Source organism: Dufourea novaeangliae, unplaced genomic scaffold, assembly GCF_001272555.1.
Source record: "Dufourea novaeangliae isolate 0120121106 unplaced genomic scaffold, ASM127255v1 scaffold125, whole genome shotgun sequence".
Lineage (NCBI taxonomy): Eukaryota > Metazoa > Arthropoda > Insecta > Hymenoptera > Halictidae > Dufourea > Dufourea novaeangliae.
Genome location: NW_015374020.1, coordinates 4557879 through 4581834, shown reverse-complemented (window position 1 = coordinate 4581834; position 23956 = coordinate 4557879). Strand labels below are relative to the sequence as shown.

Genomic DNA, 23956 nt, shown 5'->3' with positions numbered 1-23956 from the left:
TTTATACAGCAGGTTAAAAAAGAAACGATTGGCAAAAACATTTCACAAACAGTCTATAATATTGGTATATAGATATAGATTTGCAGTATTTAATAAAACTTTAAAGAGGTCATGTAAAATTTATGAATTCTAGAATCGTTGTAAGGTTGTGCTTTAGTTTATTAGACGCGAGAAATCCATTTTGTTTATCCTATTGGCTCATGTATCGTTTAAAAAGTGCATGTTTTCTAATGTCGCACAAAAATAAACGCAATTCTTGTACTTAAAGGAAAACAAGGTATTCTTCCTCTACTAAAAAAGAAACACTTGGTAATTACATGAGCAAATTTTTTTTCAATCACATGTATATACAAATCCTAATCTTGCAAAGCTGTTCTGTCAGCGACATATTTTCTATGAACTATGACTAAACGAACAGATTGTTCATATGTAATCACTATGATTTGTAAATAAAGTATGTTATTCTGTAATGTATGGCCTATGTCTTGTTGCTTTTTAGATTTTAGGATAAATTGAGAAAAGTAAACTCGTGAACAGTACAAAATAATTTATTAAATAATCACGCTTCAGAACACAAGAAACACAACAATTATTTGCTATTTCATTACAAATTGGTGTATCAAATACACCTTACATGTTACATATGTACAAAAATTACGCTTCAATTCACATACACTCGTTTTATGGTACATCGTGCACATCATGCATTCCTTACAAAAGTCTGTTATACTTTGCAGCAACCTATTTACAAGTGACTGAGTACCGTCTCCGTAAACATTATGACCGTAAGACGTTTCAATAATTTTCGAAAGGATAACAATATGAAATGTAGATTTAGTAACAATTTTTATGGAACATCAACAACGGATATTTTTTGTATCCATGCAAGGAAGGTTTTCATTGTATATAAAACTTTGTATATTGTAACTTCACAATTTAAATTAACATACTGGAGCTACTTCCTTGCAATTGTTTTAATTCCACTGAATTTTTCTGCTTCATAATTCGTCATGAGGGGCTTGAAGTTTTTGAATTAACAAGGTAAGATTCTTCAAAATGTCGTTATCATTTTGTTCTAAATTGGTATTCAAATTCTGATAAAAACTCAGCAAATGCTGTATCGTGTGTAGAAGTGAATCTTCGCTACTTTTAAATTCGTATTTACAAACAGGAAAAATAGTGATCATACTTTCGGAAATGGTTTCAAGGAATTCGTAGTTACTTGCTTTAAACTGATTACCGATTTCATCTTTGAAACTTTTTGTCATTAAATTACCTAAATGTTTGCAGTACTCGTTTGTTAATATTTTTTGCTCTAGATCTACACTTAAATATGCCTTTGTTTTCAATTGAGATTGTTCAGTGTTAGCAACTTCTTGTAAGTCTTGCCTTTCAATAATTAAATCACTGATGAGTTTCATGACTTTCATTTGTATTTGTAACTGATCATGGACTAAAATCTTTCCAAATATTTCCAGTCCACCATGATTGATCCAAACTTTCTGAGCTGCTGGAAATTGTCTAATTAAGGCGCTAAGAGCAAAGAGACACCTGCTCCTCACTTCTATCTGAGTATTTGTAGACAATATATGCAGAAGTTTTTGAACAAAATCATTTTCCAATGCTTTCAGTTGGACTTTAGGATTTGATTGTACTGCAGTACCCAAAAGTCGCAATGCTTCTGCCTTTATTTCATTGTTCGTTCCATTGAGACATGGAGATATGATTTTCACCATACTACGGTTAAAACAAAATAGCTAGATGTTCTTCCAGTAATGACTTTCCAATAAAGAAGAAATTGTTTTTATACATACCCTTGCATATCTGTAAATACTTTGGCGTTATCAATGTGGTGAAGCAAATATTCCAAATTATAAAGGATATCCAAGACTTCTTCTACTTCTAAAGGCATCAAAGTACCCATGGTAATGGCATTTTTGTGATTCTGAAACTTCTGAAAGTAATTACCCAGTAATTCTGAATCAGTTGTAATATTGATTTCCAGAGCTTTCAGCTCTTTCTTCAAAGTTTCATAGTCCCGAAACTTTTGTTTTACTTTTTTGGCATGTTCATCCTAAAATACAAACAAAATAAAATATTTTTTATATATTATATATCCACAATGATAGAAGACAATTAATCACTTAAATTTACACTTAATTCTGGAGGTGACTCTGGTTCATCTTGTTTAATCTTCTTCAATCTAGCTTTTAATTCTTCTAATGGATAGTCAAACAAGTTTGATTTTTCTGAAAAGACTGGAGGATCTAGATCTTCAGGTATCGTCTTCTCAGGATGCAATGCCAAAGAATTTGAATGAGATTTTTCGCTGGATTCTTTTTCTTCTATATCTTCATTGTCTATTAATTTGGCTTCTGTTACCCCAGTTTGAAAGTTGTGCCGCACATGTAATCCCTTAGGAATAGGTGTTCCTGGTAAAAGATGAAACATAAAGCTAGTACAATAATGTAAATTAAATTTTTCATAAAAGAAAATCATCTTATTAAATTACAACATTATATTATAGACGAATTCATTAGTGCCCTTTAAGTAATGTTCTATATACGTCACTGTTCTATGCAATTTCCGATACATCGTGTTTTAATATATTCGGTATATTTCAGTAAACAGAAAATTAAAAAACGTTCGAGAAACTTTTTTAATTCAAACAGTCGTGTTGCATTCGAATGACTAAGCATAACAATAATCGGTTTTCTTAAAGTAACGCGCGACGTCAAATTTGACTGACGTGGTCTTAGGAAGAGCACGATCAGTTGCGTAAAAAAGTAGTCCCAAAACATACAAACACCAGAGTATTGGATGAATGTATACTCACCTTTTTTGACGACTTGCCATTCGTGGGTCGCCACAAATGTTGTCTCGTTTTTTTCATCATTGCCGAGAATTACCGGCGACAAATATAAACAAGTTAGAATAATTAGGAGTCGCATTCTGACGAGTTCCTGTCGCTGGCCAAGGGCTATATCTTATCACGAGATACGCTAATGACTATTTTTCGTCAAATCGTTTGAATTCTTTACAGAAATTGCATCAGCCGTACCGTAACGAATCCTTGATTTTTCTACAATACTCTTTCATCGCGCTTTTGTTCAATTTAAGTAATATTCACGTGTTGCGCCCGATATTTATGCAGTCAATGTGTCGATGATTGTTTCATGATATCACCGCTAGGGTTTCTCCAGACCAATGAACGCTTAACACAACGTTGCCAAATGTTTTATTTAAATTGTATCATTATTCATTAAACACTCATTTAAATATGTAATAATTAAGTACTCATACATTGTATGAAAGAACTAACTGTAAACTTATATCATTGAAAAATTATAAATGTACAGATAAATTATTCAACATTTAGTTAGATAAAGCATTTAACATTTACAGTACGTATTGTTTCACAAAAATATATATTTTAGGTCGTAATTTTTTAAGCATATATTTCTCCATTTCAAACATAAAAAAGTAATGTGAAAATTAATATTGTTTTTACAAGATATATCGCCGTCTAAAAGATTCTCCGCAATCATAATATTATATATATAGTTACTGAATCGATTAATATATTAATATATACGTGTATGTTTCACGATATAGATTCTCCATTCAGATGTAAAATGATCGATGTAAATAATCTCGATCCGTGATTATTGTTTACAATTTATAAGATTGTAGTTTGGAACAGTTTGGAAGTATGGAATTATATACATATTCATTCTTTGTAACCGACATCACCGGAAGGGGTAAAAAACACCCCCGAGTAAAGCCCTCAGTGTTATTTAATGATAGGATTGGCAACATCGCATACGCTAGTCGAAAGTGCATCGACCAATCAAACCGAAGAACGTATTCTAGGCGCGCAAGGCCGAGTACGCGAAAATCATTTGCTACGCGTTCGTCTAACACGTGCGACCACTGTTCTCGCGCAGTGACCGTTGTGCGCGCGGCGTCTTTAGCTTCTCCACTCTCGTTCGGCACGCACTCTACAACGGGGTCCCTCTACAAGTCCACTAACGGGAATCTTTTAATATCAGACCGATCGTCATGGCAGAGGAATATCTTTACGGTAAATATCAGAAACCGTGATATCGTGAGCATCGTGGCAGGATTATTTTGTGCCGCACGCAGATACTTTCGACGTTGTTGATCGTTCAACACGAGCGGTATTACAGTCGGGACGCCGGCTGTTTCCCTAAGTAGATCGTATCGGCAAGCATTTACGATATTCCGTGTGCGTACTCTTGTGATTTGTGTGTCCAGGAATCACTCTCGAAGGAGCCAACTCCAGCGAGGTATGGGATCCAGAGCACAAGAACGACGACGCAGACGGCACGAACCAACATTTTGGGGCCGATCAGAAGCTTATTATAAAAATGGTAAGTCGAAGGTATTTATGAAATGTATCGAATATTCAGAAACTGCATTGTACACTGACGCTATTCGACGCGCCGCATGTGTATATTGTTCAGACTTTAGGCACTTTACCGTTATAAGCGGCAGATACTCATTGACGCGCGATTTCGTCGGCAGTAGTTTTCATTCTCGATCCGTGATGTAGACGTTCGATTTAGCTCATCCTACCATTCTCTGATTTTAACGATCAGCACTCCATTACTCTGCGAGCAGTCCTATTAATTGTGTACGAATAGATGACCAATATTTGGCGTCGCTGGTAATCCCGATTTTTTTTAGTGCTTTCATTACCTATCGTTATGTTTGCGCGCGAACTTTTAACTGCGATAGTAAACCGACAAATTGGACACTATTATAACCTTTACTTTTTCGGCTCCACGAGCGTAGTTAACCCCACTTTATTCGTCGAATTTTCCAGAAACGAGAACATATATGTATAGAAATTTGTGATGTTACGTTTTCATCATGGAATGCATTGGAAATACGTCCATTGATTAAAAATTTCGATGTATTTGTGTATGAATATGATCTCTAAGTATATGTGAATAGTACAACGTTTATAATCGTATGTAAATTAAATATGTTTCAGTTGATAGTTTGCTTTCAGTTACTTGATTTTAAGATACTTTATACTTACTTAAAACATAAATATTCACATCTTTAAAGAAATTCATTGGTACTTTCGTAACATGCTAATTGTTCCCCATGAGTTACTGAAGGAATAGAACATTCTTTCTCTTCTTTTTTATAGGCACTTTTAGGACCAGAGGCTAAACCCGGAGAACTCAATGTACTACAGGTTGAAGCAATGGGACTGAAGGGACCGATTAAAACACCAATTGCTCTGTTGGAAATGGGAAAAACAGCACAGATTATTCTAGATCTCAGTTTTCCTGACCCTCCAGTCACATTCACTTTGGTTAAAGGCAGTGGCCCTGTTCACATAGTAGGACATAATCTTCTTGGTAAGGATTTATATAGTACATATATGTTACTGTTACATTAAATTCTAATGAATAACAAAAACTACATGCAATGGTTTTCATTATGCTATAATGAATGTGAAGCATGTTAGGGTATTTTCTATATAAAGCTGTTTCTTTAAATTGATTACTTTGTTGCATTTGAATGACAAGTCATTCGGAAGGGCGATAATTATAACTGGGCGCCTTTTATTTAAAGTCACCACAAACCTTCATAATTTTGAATGCCAGTTACCAGAAGATCACACTTGTAGAGCATTTTTTGTAAAAATAGGAGGATTTTAATTCATGTTTAATTTAAAAAGCAACATACTGTTATAGAGACTTTCATAGTTTGTTAGTATCATTTTGATATTTGATTTGAGGAACTTAAATATTTTCAAATTGAAAATAAATTAATATCGTGCCAACATTATTTTTTTAGGTACACATATGGAAGAGTTTGATGATATGGATGATGAAATGGAGGAGGAGAACATTGAAGATGATGATGATGACAAGGTATATACTACTTACTATATAATGACAAGAATTTAATTAAAGAGATGCATGAAATTTGATACATGTACATATTAAAAGTTCTTTTAAAATTTGCTAGTACCAAAAAGATTGTATTTGTAACTGACATTCTGAATAAGTTATATGAAAATCATAAGATTTGAGATGTAGAAATGCAGAATATTTTCAATGAAAATTATATCCAAACGTGTACAGACATGCGAACATTTACAATTAATAGTTCTTATTATACTTTTATTGTGTATGTTGTCAGAAGCAATAGTATATCATTTTCTACATACTAGGAATACGAATTTCAGGCACCACATAAGAAAAGAAAGCATTCTGCAGAGGGTAAAAAAAATGGCACCAAACGTGCTAGGATGGATGAAGCTGTAGACAAATAGAATGCTAATATTAGAATGCTGCTATACAAACATCCTCCAAAAAAATCTGAATTTTATCAAGAATATTTTGAAGTGCGTTACTTTAACATTATGATTCGGGGGAGGGAGGGCTCAGAAGATTGTCTAAGGAATAAATAAGAGTCGTGGATATACTTTCTGCGTTTGTGTTCTCATTCCATGTGTCTGTTTTATTTCCTTTTTGCATAATAAATCATCCCATTTTCAAACACTTGCTTTTATTCTTTATTCATCTTGGTTCCTCTTTTTCCATTTTCATGTTTAAATTACTCCATAGAAAGAAATACTTCAGGATGTCAGTAATACAATCTTTTATTTTCAAAAACGAAAATATCCTACTTCTTAAGTCACAGTTTTACTTGTAAAATTGTTTCTGCACAATTGATTAATAATTAGTTTCTGCAAACCTACATTATCTTTCTGATTTCAATATATTAGGAGCCAGAAGACGAAGAAGATGACGAAGATGAACCCAAGAAGAAGGTTGCCAAATTAACAACTGCAGCCAAATACAAAAATCAAGCTAATAAGAACAAGAAAAAATAAGCACGAGCCTTAATATTACGGAAATACAACAAACTTTTAAGTTAGGATAATAAGCGTAAGTCCATCATTATCATCCGCATTTATGCGAATCTAGTATCGTTTCATCAGATTATCAGACGAAAGCGTTGCCTTCCACGTTTCTACGACACAACTGGACCAATAAAAAGCTATAAGAATTCTTACATCACATAGCTTGATCGAAATACGATCACGTTTGATTGGTCTATGGACACTACATTTTAATTGAGTAGTAACATAACTTTTATCAAGAAAGAAATTCGTATCTGTTTTAACTCTATCACTGTTTTTAGTCTACAAGACCCTGTTTAATCAAACATCTCTTGACATGCCTTAGAAGAATGGCCTTGAAAAAAGTATTAGACAAACTCTATGGGGTATTACGCAATGTGAATCAAAAATTATTTTTTTGACAAAATTTTATGGAGTTGGAAGTTCGGGGGGCATTCTTCTGAGAGCTGATCGCACATAGTAGCTTGTTCCAGCTTGTTGCAATGGAATAAACAAAAAAAGATGTTTCAAAGGAAGAGATATGTCTGTAAAATATCGAAAGAACATAACTATGTAAGGAAGAATAACATTTGGTCCAGTTGTTAATAAAATCAGTGGAAAGCGCGAATGGACACACAGTGAGGTGTAACAATATTGTTTCCTTTTCCGTCTTCTTCAATGCCGTGTTCACACAGCGACACTTCCAGTGATGTGCGAAGGTACACTTAAATTCTAATGTAGTCATGTAAACGCGATTCAGAAAACGAATTACTATGCCCTTTACAACAAGAGAAAATGTAACAACAATTGCGAAGACAACGTTCCAGTGTAATTTATTATTTTCGTGTGTACAAGATGGGGGAAAGGGTAATAGTCACAAAAACCCTTACACCAGAATGTTATTAACGACTGTAAAGAGGGGAAAAATGATAAGGTCAGAATTAAAAGAAAAGAAAGAAACATTTACGTGTCATCTCGACATTCATTCCATTTGATGAAAGATTACAGAAGAGGGGGTTACAGGTGTACTACACAATGTGATGCTCTTAAATCAGTGTTATATGCGGTAAAAGCATATGTGAAGCGTGTATAAAACGCGCCCGTACGATTGATAAGTAGTCTGTACACCTATTTTGTACATATACGATACAATAAAAAATTTCACAACTTTTAATCAGTATTGCACGATGTAATTTTTCTTCTAGTTTCCCCCACCGTTTCGTGAAATAATGGATTGATATTAAGATATTGCATGTAGGTCAATGTAGGTTGAAAGAATTTGGTAACATAGGCGCTTCTTTTTTGTTAACGTAATTGCGCACTACTGATAATTCAATGAAAATAATCATTCGTCATTATGTGATCAGAAGAAATTGGCCGTTTGTACGATTCTCGAAGTACTGATATGGAACATGACAATGATTTTCAGATTATAAAAAGTACATGCCTTGTATGTATGTACCTTGCAATAAAGATCCTGAATCTGTCTGCAAATAAACACAACCTAACAAATTTGTAAATTTGATACTTCAATCTTATTTCTAAATTAAGGTAAGCTATTCCGTGTTACTAGAATTACAAATATGATAGTATATTTAAGAAAATTGAGTAATTAATCTTCAGACTCCTCGTCACTAGAACGTAATCGCTATTATGATATGCAGAATACTAGTTCAAAAAGTAGTTTGAGTAAATGTACAGACGTGACGATTTTTTGTACGCATGCAGAATGTCAAATTACCAATGAAGAACTAGTGGATTTGCGCCAGCAGGTAGAATATTTTATTGTTTCTTTCTCTATATATAATTATCGAATCTTAATTCTTTTTTAAAAGGTAACGAATCTGAAAGAAACGATTGTGTCCTTAGAAAACACTATAAAACTGAAGGATATGCAGCTGCAAAATATGAAACGAGATAACGAACGATTATCGGCCGACTTGAAAAAGCAACAGAGATCCGTCAGGAATATCAAACGTAAGGCTTGCAGACAGTTTTCTGATAATTTTATTGTAACCCTTAAGTCTACCGAACTAATTTTAGAGCAGTTGGACGACGAAAGGTTTTTTTACCAAAGAGAAAAGGATTATTTCAACGATGAATTACAGCGGCAGAAGACGAGATCGGTTAGTGGGACGTCGAGGTTGCAACAAGAAAGGACGGAACTTGAAAGGGCGCGAAATTCACTGGAAGAGGAGAACAAGACTCTCAGGGAGGAATTAAACGAGAAAGTTCAGACGACGTATAATTTATGTATAAAGTTTTTACGAATGAAGTATGCCAAAGATTTGTTGAGGCAGAAATTCGATCAGCTCTGGAAAGAGCATCTACAAGTAATGACGGACATGATGGAGAAGTTAGACGAAGGAAGGGGAGAACTAAACATTATTGTGTCAGACAAGTTTCAAGAGCCTTTGCCTTTAAGTAAAGCTAAATGTTTGCAGGTGAATTTCCTTCAGAAATAGTAAGCTGAGTATATTATGAATCAATTTTTACAATTGCAACATAATGATTAAAGTATTATTTATACTCTCTTAGGTAGTACAGAGAAATGCTAGGTTGGTTTATGAAAACGCGATGCTCAGGGTGCAGATACAGCATCTGACATTGAATATAGATAAACTAAAGAGTGGTACACAGAAGCCTAAACTAATCAATGTAGACGCTGCAATTATCGCCAAATTGGCTAAACAAAATGTAAAAAAATGTAGCAACAAATCAACAAAATGGCTGCCATTTCAGTAGGAAAAAATCTCCGGTTTTCTACTTTTTACAACCGTAAGAGAAATTTATTTATTTAATCCATTATTTTTAGACCGAAAGTAGAAGATATAGAAAAGAGTCGGTCTCTTACCGACTCTTCAAATCACCAGAATTCTGTTGATTATTCTACACACAGCAAATTTGTATCAAAAATACGATCAGCCCAGAGGAAACATGTAAACACTGCAGTACATGAAATTCAAACCGATGAAACAAGGGACTTTCGGACAGAACGTTCTCGGAGCGCTCCGGAAATCGTACGAACAAGAGGTGAAGAAACATCGTTGACGCTTGTTCAAACGGATTCTTTCACTGACTTTCGCGATGCCTCCACGAATACCTGAGAAAAATTATTTGAAACGTCTTTGTACAAATGTAAAAAATGTGTCTTAATATTTGTGTTGATAAAAATATTATGTATTGACTATAGAAAGTACAGCTTCTTGTATCACTTGTTTCGTGTTCCGAGTCTTTGGGACCTTAGAGAAATTACTATTTTAGTGTCAGGTTCAATGTTACCAATAAAGTTCATATTAGGTACGTGTATCTAATATGATTTGGCAGGAAAAAACATATGCACTGCTCTAGTTTAAAGGATGAATGTAATACTTATGAAACATGACGCCAATAAAATATATGTATTTTGTCACTTATCTAGAAAATAACTTATTTTACATGCATCGTTAATGGACATTTTAGTAATGTTACTTTTTACACGTTCCCTTTTTATTTGTTTTTATACATTTTTTTTATCTAATGACCGTTATCTGGAGTTCATTCGATCCACCTCGAGTTCAGCTAGCCAAACGTCTATAGTATTGTCAAGTTGCATTTTCTTCATAAAGAAAATCTTTTATCTATTATTTAATTGGTAATATCTGTCAGATTGTACTTCATAAACTTTGGCGCCATTTCTAGACATAGATGGCGTTAGGGTACCACTGCAGGATTTAAAATTTCGAGAAGACGGCAGCAAAATTAATATTTTCCATCTAAAACGCATTGCAATATCAAATTGTCAGGGATAGTGTGTGCCTGTGTTTTTCCGTTTTATAAGTTATTTCCTTCTGATTTAATGTCGGGTACACACAAGAAAAATATATTAGAATATAATACGATGGTGCATATTCTACCTCGTTCAAATAGAAAGAAATATTCCTCACATACTGATCCACCAATCACGGCCCTGTAAGATAACTGAATAAACCAATCACAGCCAGTCATAGCAGCCTAACGGTCATTCGTCTCGGGGAAGCTGGAGTGATTAGACGTAAAGTGATCTCACTCGTGGCGAAGTAAGTATTATTACCTTTCACTTTAAATCATTTATGCTATTAGTATCTTCGTTAGCACTCTATCGTTGTTTTCATTTAATATCTATTCAACTCAGTGTACATAATCGTAAATTAACTTGGTATTGCTGGATAAAGTGAACTTCTCACGATTTCTGTTCCCCCCACGATACCAATTAGTATTTACGCAGTTTTTGTTACATTTGCAATCTTTGACGACACATCGAGTCAATAATTGTTTCGTTGTGACTCAATCATCGTTAATTTAGTACAATTACTTGGTATTAACGTTTATTTTCTGTTTCAGAATTCCGGCTAGAAAGAACGCGCCACTGATGGCATGACTGTGAACTCACCCATTGGATGCAATTTGGCGGGAAATTGGTGAATTCTGGTGACGTATTGTAACAAATAGATTACACTTCACTGCATATTTTCATTTCATCGTATTTTGATTGTTTTGATCGTAAGCATAATCGCGATTTCGGGATGTACTGCGTTATCATCGAACAAAAATTCTTTCCAAAAATATTTTACATTCAAACGCGTTATTGAAGCATTGAATATGGCTTCCCTTACCGTTAGGAAATTTAAACGAAGATACTTTCAGACGTTCAAATTGAAAACTTCCGTACTTTACTACATTCCGGTCGCGAAATTGTTTCAATTTTAATAATTTTACGGTTTTTTTTTCAGTGTGTTTGGTGACCGCGCGCAATGCGGTCCAGTCGAGTCAGTGTTTACATCGTAGAAGTTTTTTCTGTTTACGCGGAGCGAACTGGCTCCGATTAGAATCTCAACGGAGATGTTAGGTCCTCGCGAAAGTAGAATCAGTGTTTGTTGCGTATAATCAATTACTTTCAGAGTTTCGGGATACTCTTTGCATTTTGAGTCATGAAACTAGAGTCATTTGTTTGCCTGTTGGGATCTTCTGGGGCGATAGTCGTTTATTTAAAAATTGTATTCTATTTAATAGTACTCGTTCGCGATGGTAGATTCAGTGCATCACCAAAGAGGACGTTTTTGGGCGAAGTTCTACCAACAGAGTTTGTAAGTATCTTTTTATGTCTAATTATTTACTCATTTCACCTGAGACAGTTAGAGTATTTTGAGAAGAGGTTATAACGAGTTCTGTTCCTTTTTTCAGATTAATCAGATGCTTCTTAACGACCACTGTAGAGGATGTCCACGGGCGAAGCTACATCATTTTTTGAGATTCTTCGAGTCTTACGGGGAGGTCTTCAGTCATCGGGTGAGTGCATGTTTTTATTCCTCCAGTCCCCAATCATGTCGTAGGACGATTGGTCCGAAGCGGCACGGGCGACTGGTTGTATACGTGCTTTTGGCGAGTACAGTGAACGAATAGTGTTTGATCTGTTGTGTTTCTTAGCTAGGTTAGGCTCTTCTTGTACGCCGCGCTTATTATTTATAAATATTTTGTATTAAAAGTATGTTTATGAGTTAAATTTTCACTGTTCAGTATAGAGACGAACATGATGCAGACGAAATTACATTGTTCATAATATAGTTCCTTTAACTGTTCAATTTTGTTCAATTTTGAATATTTTAAGACAAAGCATTCTATTTTTTAAACAATTGGTATTTTTCGATTGAGTATATATCGAGAACGTGGCAGTATGTTATTCATTTCACTAGAAAATGCAGTACTTTGATGACGATGTGTGTAATAATTTCATTGTAGTCATTTCAATACAGTCGATACTGATATTATGTATGAACATAGAATGATATAGGATTTACATAAGGAAAATTACATAATTGAGAGAATACAATAAATTCACAATGGTCTGTAAATACGGCAGCTGTTTTAACAAATAATAATAAACTCATAATGTGTGAATTAAATGTGGACGGTAGATTCGAATATAGAGTAGAAAGAACGGAAACCACACCTGTATGTTTAAAATAGGGGGGAAAACATGGTGGTACCTTCTCAGATGAGAATGTTATAGCAGTTAGCGCAATACCACGAGACGCGACAGCACGTTTCAAATACCGGAACCAGTGTCATGAGACACAAAGGTATCATTCGTGTTTGCAAGTTCCATGAATAGTGGAACACGTGTACTGGGAATCGCAATAAAGTATCGGTGCATAAAAAAAAGACGTATTAAGTTATGTCACCTGTGCATCGATATGCACGCCCTAGTGAAAAACCGCGTGTTATGGAACAATTTAGCACGTTGTGCATGTATAACCGTTGAAAAGTGCATTGCGATTTCCAGTTATCGTGACCGGTGCTTTCGTTGCCAATGGCAAAGAACGCATTCGGTTACGTACACGGGTAGAGTACCGAGACGTACTGGCGTGTACTCACGACCATTTTAATGGAGTGTGAGCGTTAAATGCAGGGAAGATACTACTGTGTTTCACCAGCATGTACAGTGTTCCATAAACATATTTGGTATGGTAGACGTACATACTCAGAAGGAATGAGTATTTGTATTCTGTCCATTAAAAAGGGCAGGCCCAGAGGTGTTCATCTACTACTTACGAGCAGTATTCTTCCCATCCAGGGGTATCTTCACTATGGGATTTGGATTGACTCGTTCGAGTCAATCTGAGGTCGGTAGTAGGGGAAACCTACGAGGGGGAGCTTGTAATTGCTTGTAGCTTGTGAATGGCATTTGGACACCTTTGGTATTAGAGTTCATTTTTATGATAGTTAGTACGTTAATAAAATGTTATTTCACCCGTTAGTGTGTTAATTATTATTTTCAACAGTTATACCGTCATTTATGGACAAATCGAGAAATGAAAATGACTTAAATTTATTTACTATTTGAATACGGTATATGTATAATATATCAGTTTACTGTGGAGTAGTCTAAGATTAATATTTGTCTTCATTGATATTTTTAATATAAATACGAATATTCGTGAAGTATCATTGTCAATATGCAATTGTAGATTACCAATTTGTACTGAATTATGTCAGAAATACGTACTACCACGTTGCTTGTAGACAGAAATAAAAATTAAGCAGTGTATTTTGATACACACAGATTAAGCTTGATCGTAACGTTCTGGATAAATTTGATATTACAGACCATGTACAAGAAAGTATTTCGCGACGGGTAGATTTCTGCGTCAAAGTGACATGTCTGTTATACTTATGTTATGTCTTACGTTGGCTTTGACGACGGGATCGCCCGAGGGTTATAAATTACGTAGAGTCATTTATCTTATTGCAGAGTCTTGCTTAGAGTCTTGATAACGAAATTTTACAATATTAATAAATAGTCAATCTTTGATTTTTAATTTCTATTAATACAAAGTCGAGTCACTTTTATTGCAAAATGAAATGAAGAAGAATCAAAGAGGAGTAGCCCGTTATAAGAGCAAAAAGTAATAATTGTTTTAATCAGGATTTTCAGGATAATTATTCCGTGTTCGTTGCTCGAACCCTGTCACGTGCCCAGGTGCTACTTGGTTGGGCGAGAGCAACGGGGAACGATGACTTCATTTCATATAATAATAACATGTCTATGCGACTGGCAATGCGTTAGCTTACCGTGCACGACGTATTTTCCACTTATGTGTGCGTGTGTGGTTAGGCAGTGGAATTGCGTCGGCTAGATTTTTATCAATTAATATTTCATCTGTAATTGTTCCTTGGAACAATTTCTCACAATTTCCGGTATCGGTCGTACATATTCCATTACTTTATACAATGTCTATAATTAAATTTTCATGGAATATGTACCGGTTTAAAGTACCTCGCTATCAGACGAGAAAATTAACGCGTAATCGATATAAAGTATACCAAGTATACGTATATTGTTTAAAGAATGTTTCTATTCTCGCAATGGATGCTAGTCTTTGCCAGTCGATTTCAGGAAAATGGTACGTACCTATTAGAGTGTGCAAGTTGAATATCACGTTCGGGTGTCGGAGGTGTCCCGGGACGTCCTCCCTAGGTGTTAGGTTTATTTGCACCCGGGCGTATGCTTGAGAACCGTGGAGTGTTGTGTGTTGGTGAGAATCTGTCTTTTTTCCAAATTCTTTTTAAATATAGGGCCACTTAGGTAGGTAGCATACTTTCTTGTGTGTGAATGTGTGATTACACTGTAAGTAGGTAGGGGCCGGGGCAGGCTATTTCGCGTGATAGTCCTGCTACCGGGATAATTTGTAGTGTCGATTCGAAACTGGTCCAGACGGAGTATGCCGTCTGCTGCCGATTTCGATTTCGATTCTTCAAATTCGGCAAACCCCTAGTGGGCTCTAGAGCCCTAGAGGGTTGTCGTCGCGATCGCGGTCGGAAAAATAGGATTGTCGAAACGAACGACCTGCTCGATTGCACTCGTGGTACGATCACACAGACTCTTGGAGTTGTTGATCGTCCACAACCGAGCAGTTTGAGGGTTCCAGGTGGGCGAATGGCCGAAGAAAAGAAGAGGCCCAGCACAAACTGTGTATCGAAGAGGGCAGCAACGAATGGCTCTGCATCTTCGGATGTGGAGTCATTACTATTTTTTCACTGTACTCGCCTGTAGTTGTAGTAGTAGTATGTATATTGGTCGTTATATCGGCCCAACGATCAGCAATATTGGGCAAAACCGCGGGTTGAATTAGTGTTGCGAATGAGACTAGATCACGGGTTGCATTAGTCTTGTAAATTCGAAATATTGATCTTATTAATTGCTTAAAGGATAGTGTTGCGGTAATGACTGAGCGCGATTGCTTATATGTACTTGTTATTTTAATTAAAGTCATAATGTTGATTGATTCAAATAGTCCTTTTTCTTTGTTGAATTAGTGTTGCGATATTGATTGATCGCGTTTGCTTTTAGTGTTGCGATCGATAAAATGCCCAAAACAAGGCTGAAACCACATCAGAACCAGAAGTTTCAGCAAAGAGTGGTTCACTACAGCCCCATAAGGTGCTGACTTTTTCTTTCAGGGATTATCCTAGAGTCAAGTTCATTTGAAGGAATTATTTACAATTTAAAAAAACGTTATGTCCTAATCCTCCCAGTTTCTGCTTCAAAAATCGTTCTAAGCTTGTTCATTTTGCTCAACTGATCGTGTTGCTAGTTTCTTTACCGGTGGCGAGGTACAATAAGAATAGATATTACTTGCAATGCATAATGTATTCTTGTGTCCGTGAGTTTTCGGGGCTCTTGAGCCCCATTACCATTTCACTGCATACCCGACGTTACCGGCGAAGCACGCATCTAGGACCCCACAAAATCGTGTCACCAATATGCACTTCATATTAGGCGCTTCCTTGTATTTCATCTATGATGGCGTTACAGATTAGGTAGGAGTGACTTGTGTCGCCATCTCTCGAGGGCTCTGCAATATACATGTACCTTGTAGACGCCACCTACAGGAATAAAAATGGCACGAATGTCTAGTAGTTTGGGCACTTTGCCGTAGATCGCGCCACAGGTTGTTCCATGCGGGGTTTCATCCGCAATAAATCGAGTTACTATAGAACGAGAAGTAATTCTTTTTTTAAATACTGTCCGTTCCGTATCTTCCGATTCGTTACACCTAACCCAGTGTTTATGTGAAAGAGAATTGGTTTCTTGTCTTAAGACCATGTTAAATCCCATTCGCGTGAACCCAAGATTACATCTATTTTCATTATCAACGCGTCATACAAGAATGAAAAATATTCGAAATAACGTGGCGTGAAATTTATTTCTTCGAATCCCCGAAAACATCAGGAGAAATTGAATACCCTGTTACACGAAGACTGTAAGTACATGTTCGTCCCGTCGAAAAGAAACACGCGGTAGTCCCAATTACCGGCGTTCGCGACTCCTCATCGATATCCGTTAAAAGTTACAGGACCGTGGCGAAGAATCGGCAGGTTCTACGATACTTATAAGCGTCATTACGACAGAGGGACCGTGATTACGTTAGAACGACGGGGGCCGCGTGTAGCAGGGGTGTGGGTAGAACGGGTGGCACGATGAGAGAGGAGCCCCGAGGAGTGTCTTCGTCTCGTTCCTTCCTTCCCTTGGTCTTTCTCGTGCGCCCGCGGAGCCGGTTCGAGGCGAAGCCGGGTTTTAACGATCGGTCATTAAGTCGCGAAGAAAATTGAGACGTCCACCTCTCGGTGAGCTCATACCCAATTGAGTAGCGGCCTTAATACCCCTTATGTATTATCCGGTAGGCGAAGCACCTTGTTAAACGGATCCGCCATTTCTTCTTCTCACTTCGTGTTTTTCCACACGGGGATCGCCGCCGCCGCCGCTCGCGATCGAAAACTCGACACTACCGTAACAGCACCTACGTTCCGTCTCTCTTTTCGTTAACGCTTGTGTTTTTTCTTTAGGTTTTTTTTCTCCCGAAATGCGTAGTTTACTCTGACTTTCGAATAATTATAAAAGACTCGTCTTGTTGGATTCCGAATCGCGGAATGGAGTGCAACACTTTTAAATAAAACCTTGAAGAAGTTCATTCAATTAAACGTAATAGAGTGTCATAAAAGTTTAATAGTCAGCTAAACGTTTTGGAGTTCTTGGGTATCTGTCTGAATTAGGCCTGAACTCTTTATGAAATTGCATATAAGGCCATATACTATCGCTCTGTGGTAAGGAGAATGTTTCTGGGCCTTATTATAGGGTGAGTAAGTAGGAGTTCGGTCTGTGGGCAAAATAAGGGTGAATTAAGTTGTTTCGGACAGATCAGCGCGGTTGCAGTTGACAATGGGGATAAGTATCCTCGACTCTCACACAAGTGACACTTTTCTAAAAATGTTCTACTGCAATCGTTTTCGCCTTCACCGAAACCCACCAACCGCGTAGATAGTTTAACGAGAAATCTCAGCTCTCCGTTGACACGCGTTTAATCGTCACGTGACGTACATTTTCGCCGGCGTATCGGATCTTTGAGTAATGGGCCCCCGAGTGTACGTGGCCCGTCGATCCTGATTACGGATCCTGATTGAGGGCATTAGTGCGCGCGCCGTTTATCGACCATCGGCCGTCATGTACGCGCAGCGGCGTACCCGGCATAAATACGCCACAACGAAAGGCAGTCGAGAGATGCCGGCCGATTCGCGAAGGATTTCGATACACGTCGATCGATATGCCTCCTCGTCTGGCTTACCATTATTTCAAGGCTTTCCCATTGGCTCACCTTTCAGAAAAATTGCCCTTTAAACGCTTCGAATTGCCCGCCACACGCACACGGTTCGATCCTTTTTTCTGCGACTCGACAGGATATGGATCCGTGGTGGGACATAAATCGATTGGCTAAACGTACACCGTTCGATACAATACTTATCCATCCTGTTACGATTGGACGGAAATATCTTTCGCGACTTTTGATTGGTGTAATACGAGTCGGTGGAAGATGCTATCGTAGATCAAAGGATACGAGGTTTGGTTAGGATCCCTTCGATGGATATACAATTTGGATCAACTGTCTCTCAACTTTGATATTTTGTGATATTGGAGCGGAAGTTGCCGGGAGAAAGTGTTATGAGTGTACGGTTGACGCGTCGGGCGAGACGTAATAACGAATTCAGAAGCGTCACAGGCGTCTCGCGAGCAAGCTACATTAGCTAGGGGGGCATCCGTTATCGGCGATCGGTCGCTGTGGAACCAGGGTGAAACCGGTATAAATATGCCGTCAAAGGACAAGTAAGATGACAGCTGCCGTACATACGTAATATTTCATCGCTAACAAGCGGACAAACGCGCGCGCGCGCGACTCGGACCCCATCGGTTATGCCATCCATTGTCAAAGATTACATCGTTATTTCATTGTTTTACCGACCGATTCAAATTCGCTTTTTGCTCGTTGGCTCGCGCGGCGTACATGAATCAATATGTTCTGTAATAATCGAGTTATCGCGGGATGTAACGTTTCCTTCTGTTGAGAGAGAGGGGGATAGAGAAAGAGGGAGAAATGCTGCATGAACGAGTTTGTCCCCCCTGTCCAGGAGATATCTTGAAACAGACTTTTTTTTATTGAGAGGATACGCTGGATCCATTTACTTTCAGGTCACTTTTCACTTCGTAGTTGTATAGACCCCTGCAGCCTTTATCGATCTATTTCTAAATTTTGACTTACAAAACAAGTCGTTAAGGAGCTTCTCGTGACGAGATCTTACTGAGGTTTCACTTAGAAAAAGTCTTAGCAGGAACAGAAGATTGTTTGAATTGGTTAACTTCGCTAGTTTATGTTAGCGCCGTTTTTTGGATCGCTTGTCGTCGGTCGCAGCACTAGTTAATTAGTTTCAATTAATTTTAGTTGAGAATAGCGATAGTGATTTCCCAAAATAGACTTCATTTGGAACAACGATCATCTATTCAGTGAATGGATTACAGAAGAGTAGAATGATAACGATCCTTATAAATAAAAAATAAGGTAGTTTTCTTTGATCGTTAATTCAACGAAACCCTTGAAAGATGAAACACCCTTTCGTTCAGCACTAATTCTTCCAATTACCGAATACAAGATTCTGAATCATCAGAAACATGTCATCATCCCTCCATAATGTTATATCTTCAATATCTAATTGTACCACAATTAAAAATTTTCATTCACAACCATTCTCCACCTTGAATCAAACGTGTTATCTCGTACACCAACCTAATTCAGTCGCTCCAGAGAGAGTCCAGACAGATTAAAAAAAATCCCGTTCGCCCGTGTGGCCGAAAAGAGAAGCTGAGAAAGGCCGGAATAGTTGACGGTCCAATCGGTAGCGGCGTTTTACAGCGGATGGAAGGGCGTTCAATTTTCTCCGAACGGCCGCGAGTCGAAATTAATTAGGTCCTTCGCAGGAAGAGCTCTCGCTCGGCGAAGGATATCGGGCGTCGGGAGGGTGGCGGGGACGAGGCCAATCGTGCGCCTTCATTGCCTTCGACGCGTTTCAGGCCGTGAGCGTTAATTGGCCGGACCAATTAATTCCAACAAGTTCGCTCGGTGCGATTAGTGCGCGTATACGTGGTGGTGGTGGTGGTGGTGGTGTGCGCGCACACACGCGTGCCTCTCGCTCTTCTCCTTTCTCTCTCTTTCTCTCTATCGCTCTTCTCTTTCCTCTATCTATTTCTCTCTTTTCCCCTCTCGTTCGTTCAGCGGTAACAAGCGGAGACTGAGGGGACGGGCCCCCTGATCTGCCCCCGGAAAACGAAGAACCTGTTCCACACGCGGTGGAGGCTTCTCGCATTCTCGGCTGCTCCCGCGACACCAGATACCGTCATCGTTGTTCTCTTCCACCGTGGCTTCGGGGGAACAGGAATCGGACGCAATAACGAAAACACAAATTACGGGAGCACCGAGCGCCGATCGTCTCGGGACGATAATCTCTCCGGCTGGACCTCTCGGGTGGTCGACGGGAGATTATTAAACGCCCGTCCACCGTGGATTCGACCCGATACGGAGAATCCCTTTTTCGCGTCTGATCGGACCCACGCGGAGGAACGCTGTCGTTCCCTCTGTATAGACGCTCGGGGACTGGAGACGCGATTCTAGCTAACGGTGGCGGTATGGGGTATACGGATAGATGGTAATCTTCGCTTTGTATATCTACACAGAGATATCCTATCTCAAGCTCACTTTCTTGTTAATAAAAATCATGACCTTGAACATGAAGTTTTGAAAATGTTCCCTTCGTTTGGTCGTGTCTGTGATTCAAGGGTTCGCATAACATAGTTCTGATTAATTCATCGACATGCTATTCTAACACTTGGATCTGTAGACTTCAATTATCGTGGTCGATTTAAGTATATCGATTCTTATACCAACAACACGAAAGGAAGAGAATTCTCTTTCCGGAATCTCGATTCCTGCGTCCACGCTCCTGGTCGCCGAGCGCCTTTTGATCTTGTTTCCCCGAGCGTCAGGCATTTTTCTGGGAACGGGTCTCGCGCGCAGGAGACAGCCCCGGCCAGCCCGTCTATTTTCGCCCCCGAGCGACGACGAGGCTAAACGTTAAACGGCCCCAACGGTGACAAACGCCACGGGCGGATAGGCGGCTCGCGACGCAACTCGAACGGATGCTTGTACCATTAACCGCAGACCACAGATTGGGATAGATCCGAGGCCTAATGGAGTCGTTGTAAGCGGCTCGACCGAGCGGAGGAGAGAGCAAGAGAGAAAAAAAAAGAAGGAAGGAACGGGATCTCGTATCTCGTGTCAAACAAATATCCTCGTTCCCACGATACAACGTGAACGGTGCATCATCTGTTTTTCTTCGGAACGTTTGCAATTCATATTGACCCGTTGTAAATCGCTGCTGTAATTGCTCATCACGCGGTTTAGAGTAGCAAGACTCGTGCTTTTAGCATGTTTGGCTCAACGTTGTCGTTGAAACGACACGCTTTTGAAGGTAACTCGAGTTTGCTCGTAGGATCATTTTCGAATTGGGATATAGATGATCAGCTACTTAGTTATTTGAACAAAATTCTCAATCGAGTTTAACATCTTGCAGTTGGAGTCGACGGAATACTCGGAATATTTCAACGAGAATATATAATATATTGAGGTTCAAAGAATTGTTAGGTGATTTTCAGAAGAATCTAGACAAACTGTTCCGTTTCGAAGGTTCCCATAGGTACGGCACTGCTCTTCTCTTCCCTCTTTCCCCGGCGACGTTTCAACTCGTGCGCGGCTCTCCGCCGGGATATCATCTGGAAGGTGAGACGCACCAGAGAAGCGCACCCGGTACGGTGGACTAATTGGCCGATAAATCAACCTCCGGCTTACCTTCTCTCCACCGGTGCCACCGCCGGACCTTTTAGACTCATAGGTGGACTTTCCAGTCGAAGGGTATACACGCGCCCCAGAGGTCTAATTTTGAACGGTGCCTCGGATAATATTCGCGATACACCCACTGTTCCCGACAGTGTCTCTTCGGAATTCCCCAGGGTTAGTTTTCTTTAATCATCATTTACGAAGTCCTCAGTCTATATCGAAACTAAAAATTACTGACAAATTAATTAGGATTACTAGAATAGGTCGAGTCGTCGCTTTCGGCTCGACTCGATCCGATCGCGGATAAACACTGCAATTAAAATATCCCATTTCGATATCGTGAAACGTTTAATCGCGTCTTTAAAATCATGGCGATTTCATCATCGATCGCTTCTGTTTCTCGCCTCGGAGACGGCGCATTAATTTTCTTCGCGCCGAGCTCGCCACGAGTCGAGCTCTCGTGGCGCGCACAGTATATTCGAGGACTTTACGCTTGTCCTCTTTCATGATCCCCGTGAGCCGAGCTACGCATACGTTCGCGTATTTAATGCACCAATCAAGTCCCGGACAGAACGACGACGCGAGACCCGCGAGCAAACGAGGACGACGAAGATATTTTATCGGCGAGCATCGAGATCACCGCCGGCCGATAACCAAGGGGCCTCGAGCGCTCCGAGTGCCGATGCGATAAATTTTCGACCATCACAGTCGGCCGATCCGTATTTTCGCGATAATTGTTAGGATCTTTTGTGTCGCGTCACGGGCACTCGTAAATATCCACGTGGAATCGTGTACTTCATCGGTCCGGTGCTCTTTCAGCAGCCAAGGTCCAAATTAACAGACGCGTGGGCGTACAAAACTTGGCCTAAAAATCGATTTTCGAAGCACGTTACGCCTCTATCGTTTTTTCGAGAGGGTTTTTGGCGAATTTGTTAAAGTAGAAGAACAAGGTATGACAATATTATTGGTTTTGCCGAAAACTTTACTAAAACCTTTTGCACATCCTATGATTAATTATTGTCTTCTCCCCTAAAACCGTAGAATCGTGTTCATTGAATTTCAACAATTCCCATTGGGGATACATACTAGGAAACCCATTTTAGGTCTCGCCATTGCAGTCCGTCGGGTATTAAGGAATTAATATCCTCGAATCTTTATTTCCCGAGGCCGTACGCCCGGCTTCCGTTTCCCCAAACGAATGAAAATGCAAATTGTGAGAAATGAACGGGAAAGCAGGAAAGAGAGAGAGGGAGAGAGAACCTTGGCCCGAGGCTATCGCGATGTTATTATGCTTGATCTCGCCTCCCTGCCCCCTGGGCTATATTGTGGAAATGAAAAATGCGCGGCGCGGCGTGGAACGGCCGCAAACAGGCCGGATATTATGCGAAATATATTCGTCAACGTGGAAAACAATTACGTCGAATTCGCGGGAGCGTTTTCGTCTCCTTGCCCCGTCCCCTCCACCTTGGATTTTCTGCCCAACTTCCTGGTGGCCCCCGCCGGGGCACTCCTGATAACGATATTTCATTTTAAGGACGCCTGCAGCCGCTCGCCTCGCGGATCCTTCTTTACGTACCGAAACACTTTAAGACAGTCGTGAATCAACCGAGCCGGGAATACGAGTGGCCGTGTCTCGTGAACTCTTCCTCTCGGTACTTTAGAAATGTCGGTATCGTTAACAGCTCCATCGCGGTTTGATAAATCGCGACGCTGCTTATCCTTTGTGCGTTAATTGATGGGTCACAATTACTGGACACGTGACTCTTCGTTTTTGAGACCTCTGGAGGGAATTTATGCCCTCGTTATTTGCTTCATTGAATTGCGTCGCGGTTGTTGATTAATTGTTGGTTTTCGGAGCTGTTAGATGAAAGGATTGTTAACGAAGTATCCGATTCCTGGCAGAAATCTTGGATTCATAGTGTCGAATATATAGGAATTTGATATACTGGAGTCTATTTTCCAGTGGAGACGAACGAAGGAGCTACCCTCGATAGTGGCTCTTCCGTGGAGATGTAGCGTAAAGTTGACTTCACGATAGCGAAAAGAGGTTGATGTTACCAAAACTGACATGTGTCCCTGGTATCGAATACGGTTTCAGTCCCATTTTTGTATCGTGTACAGTTCAAAGGCTCCTCGGCACTGATTGTGAGTGTTTAGACTTTATTTCCACCACTGGGGTCCCCCGTGGGACTTATTAATTATTATTAATAAGTAAATCTTCTGGTTGAAAAACAAAGTCAATCGAAGAAGCCAATGTATCCATTCGACAGTCGTTGAACTACGCTTCTAACATCCCGTAACGCTGAAACTGGCCCCACGAAAGTAAATT

General features: G+C 39.1%; 3 protein-coding genes across 4 annotated transcripts; 2 read left to right on the top strand and 1 right to left on the bottom strand.

Moving 5' to 3' along the window:
• Nucleotides 1-998: 998 nt before the first annotated feature.
• Nucleotides 999-3152, bottom strand: LOC107188981 (nucleotide exchange factor SIL1). Its single transcript, XM_015577394.1, has 4 exons — nucleotides 2837-3152; nucleotides 2155-2432; nucleotides 1815-2074; nucleotides 999-1737 (listed from the first exon to the last, which is right to left on the bottom strand). Exons 1-4 carry the CDS (start codon nucleotides 2949-2951, stop codon nucleotides 999-1001), a joined length of 1392 nt encoding a protein of 463 aa, XP_015432880.1. The 5' UTR covers nucleotides 2952-3152.
• A 764-nt stretch (nucleotides 3153-3916) lies between these two features.
• LOC107188983 (nucleoplasmin-like protein) lies at nucleotides 3917-8070 on the top strand. 2 transcript variants are annotated; one of them, XM_015577395.1, is made up of 5 exons: nucleotides 3917-4084; nucleotides 4279-4394; nucleotides 5183-5396; nucleotides 5839-5915; nucleotides 6776-8070. In XM_015577395.1, exons 1-5 carry the CDS (start codon nucleotides 4063-4065, stop codon nucleotides 6881-6883), a joined length of 537 nt encoding a protein of 178 aa, XP_015432881.1. In that variant the 5' UTR covers nucleotides 3917-4062; the 3' UTR covers nucleotides 6884-8070. The 2 variants fall into 2 exon arrangements, with proteins under 2 accessions (XP_015432881.1, XP_015432882.1); XM_015577396.1 differs by lacking the exon at nucleotides 6776-8070 and adding an exon at nucleotides 6233-6523.
• A 480-nt stretch (nucleotides 8071-8550) lies between these two features.
• Nucleotides 8551-9637, top strand: LOC107189099 (trichohyalin-like). Its single transcript, XM_015577533.1, has 4 exons — nucleotides 8551-8664; nucleotides 8728-8869; nucleotides 8936-9336; nucleotides 9431-9637. Exons 1-4 carry the CDS (start codon nucleotides 8551-8553, stop codon nucleotides 9635-9637), a joined length of 864 nt encoding a protein of 287 aa, XP_015433019.1.
• Nucleotides 9638-23956: the final 14319 nt, after the last annotated feature.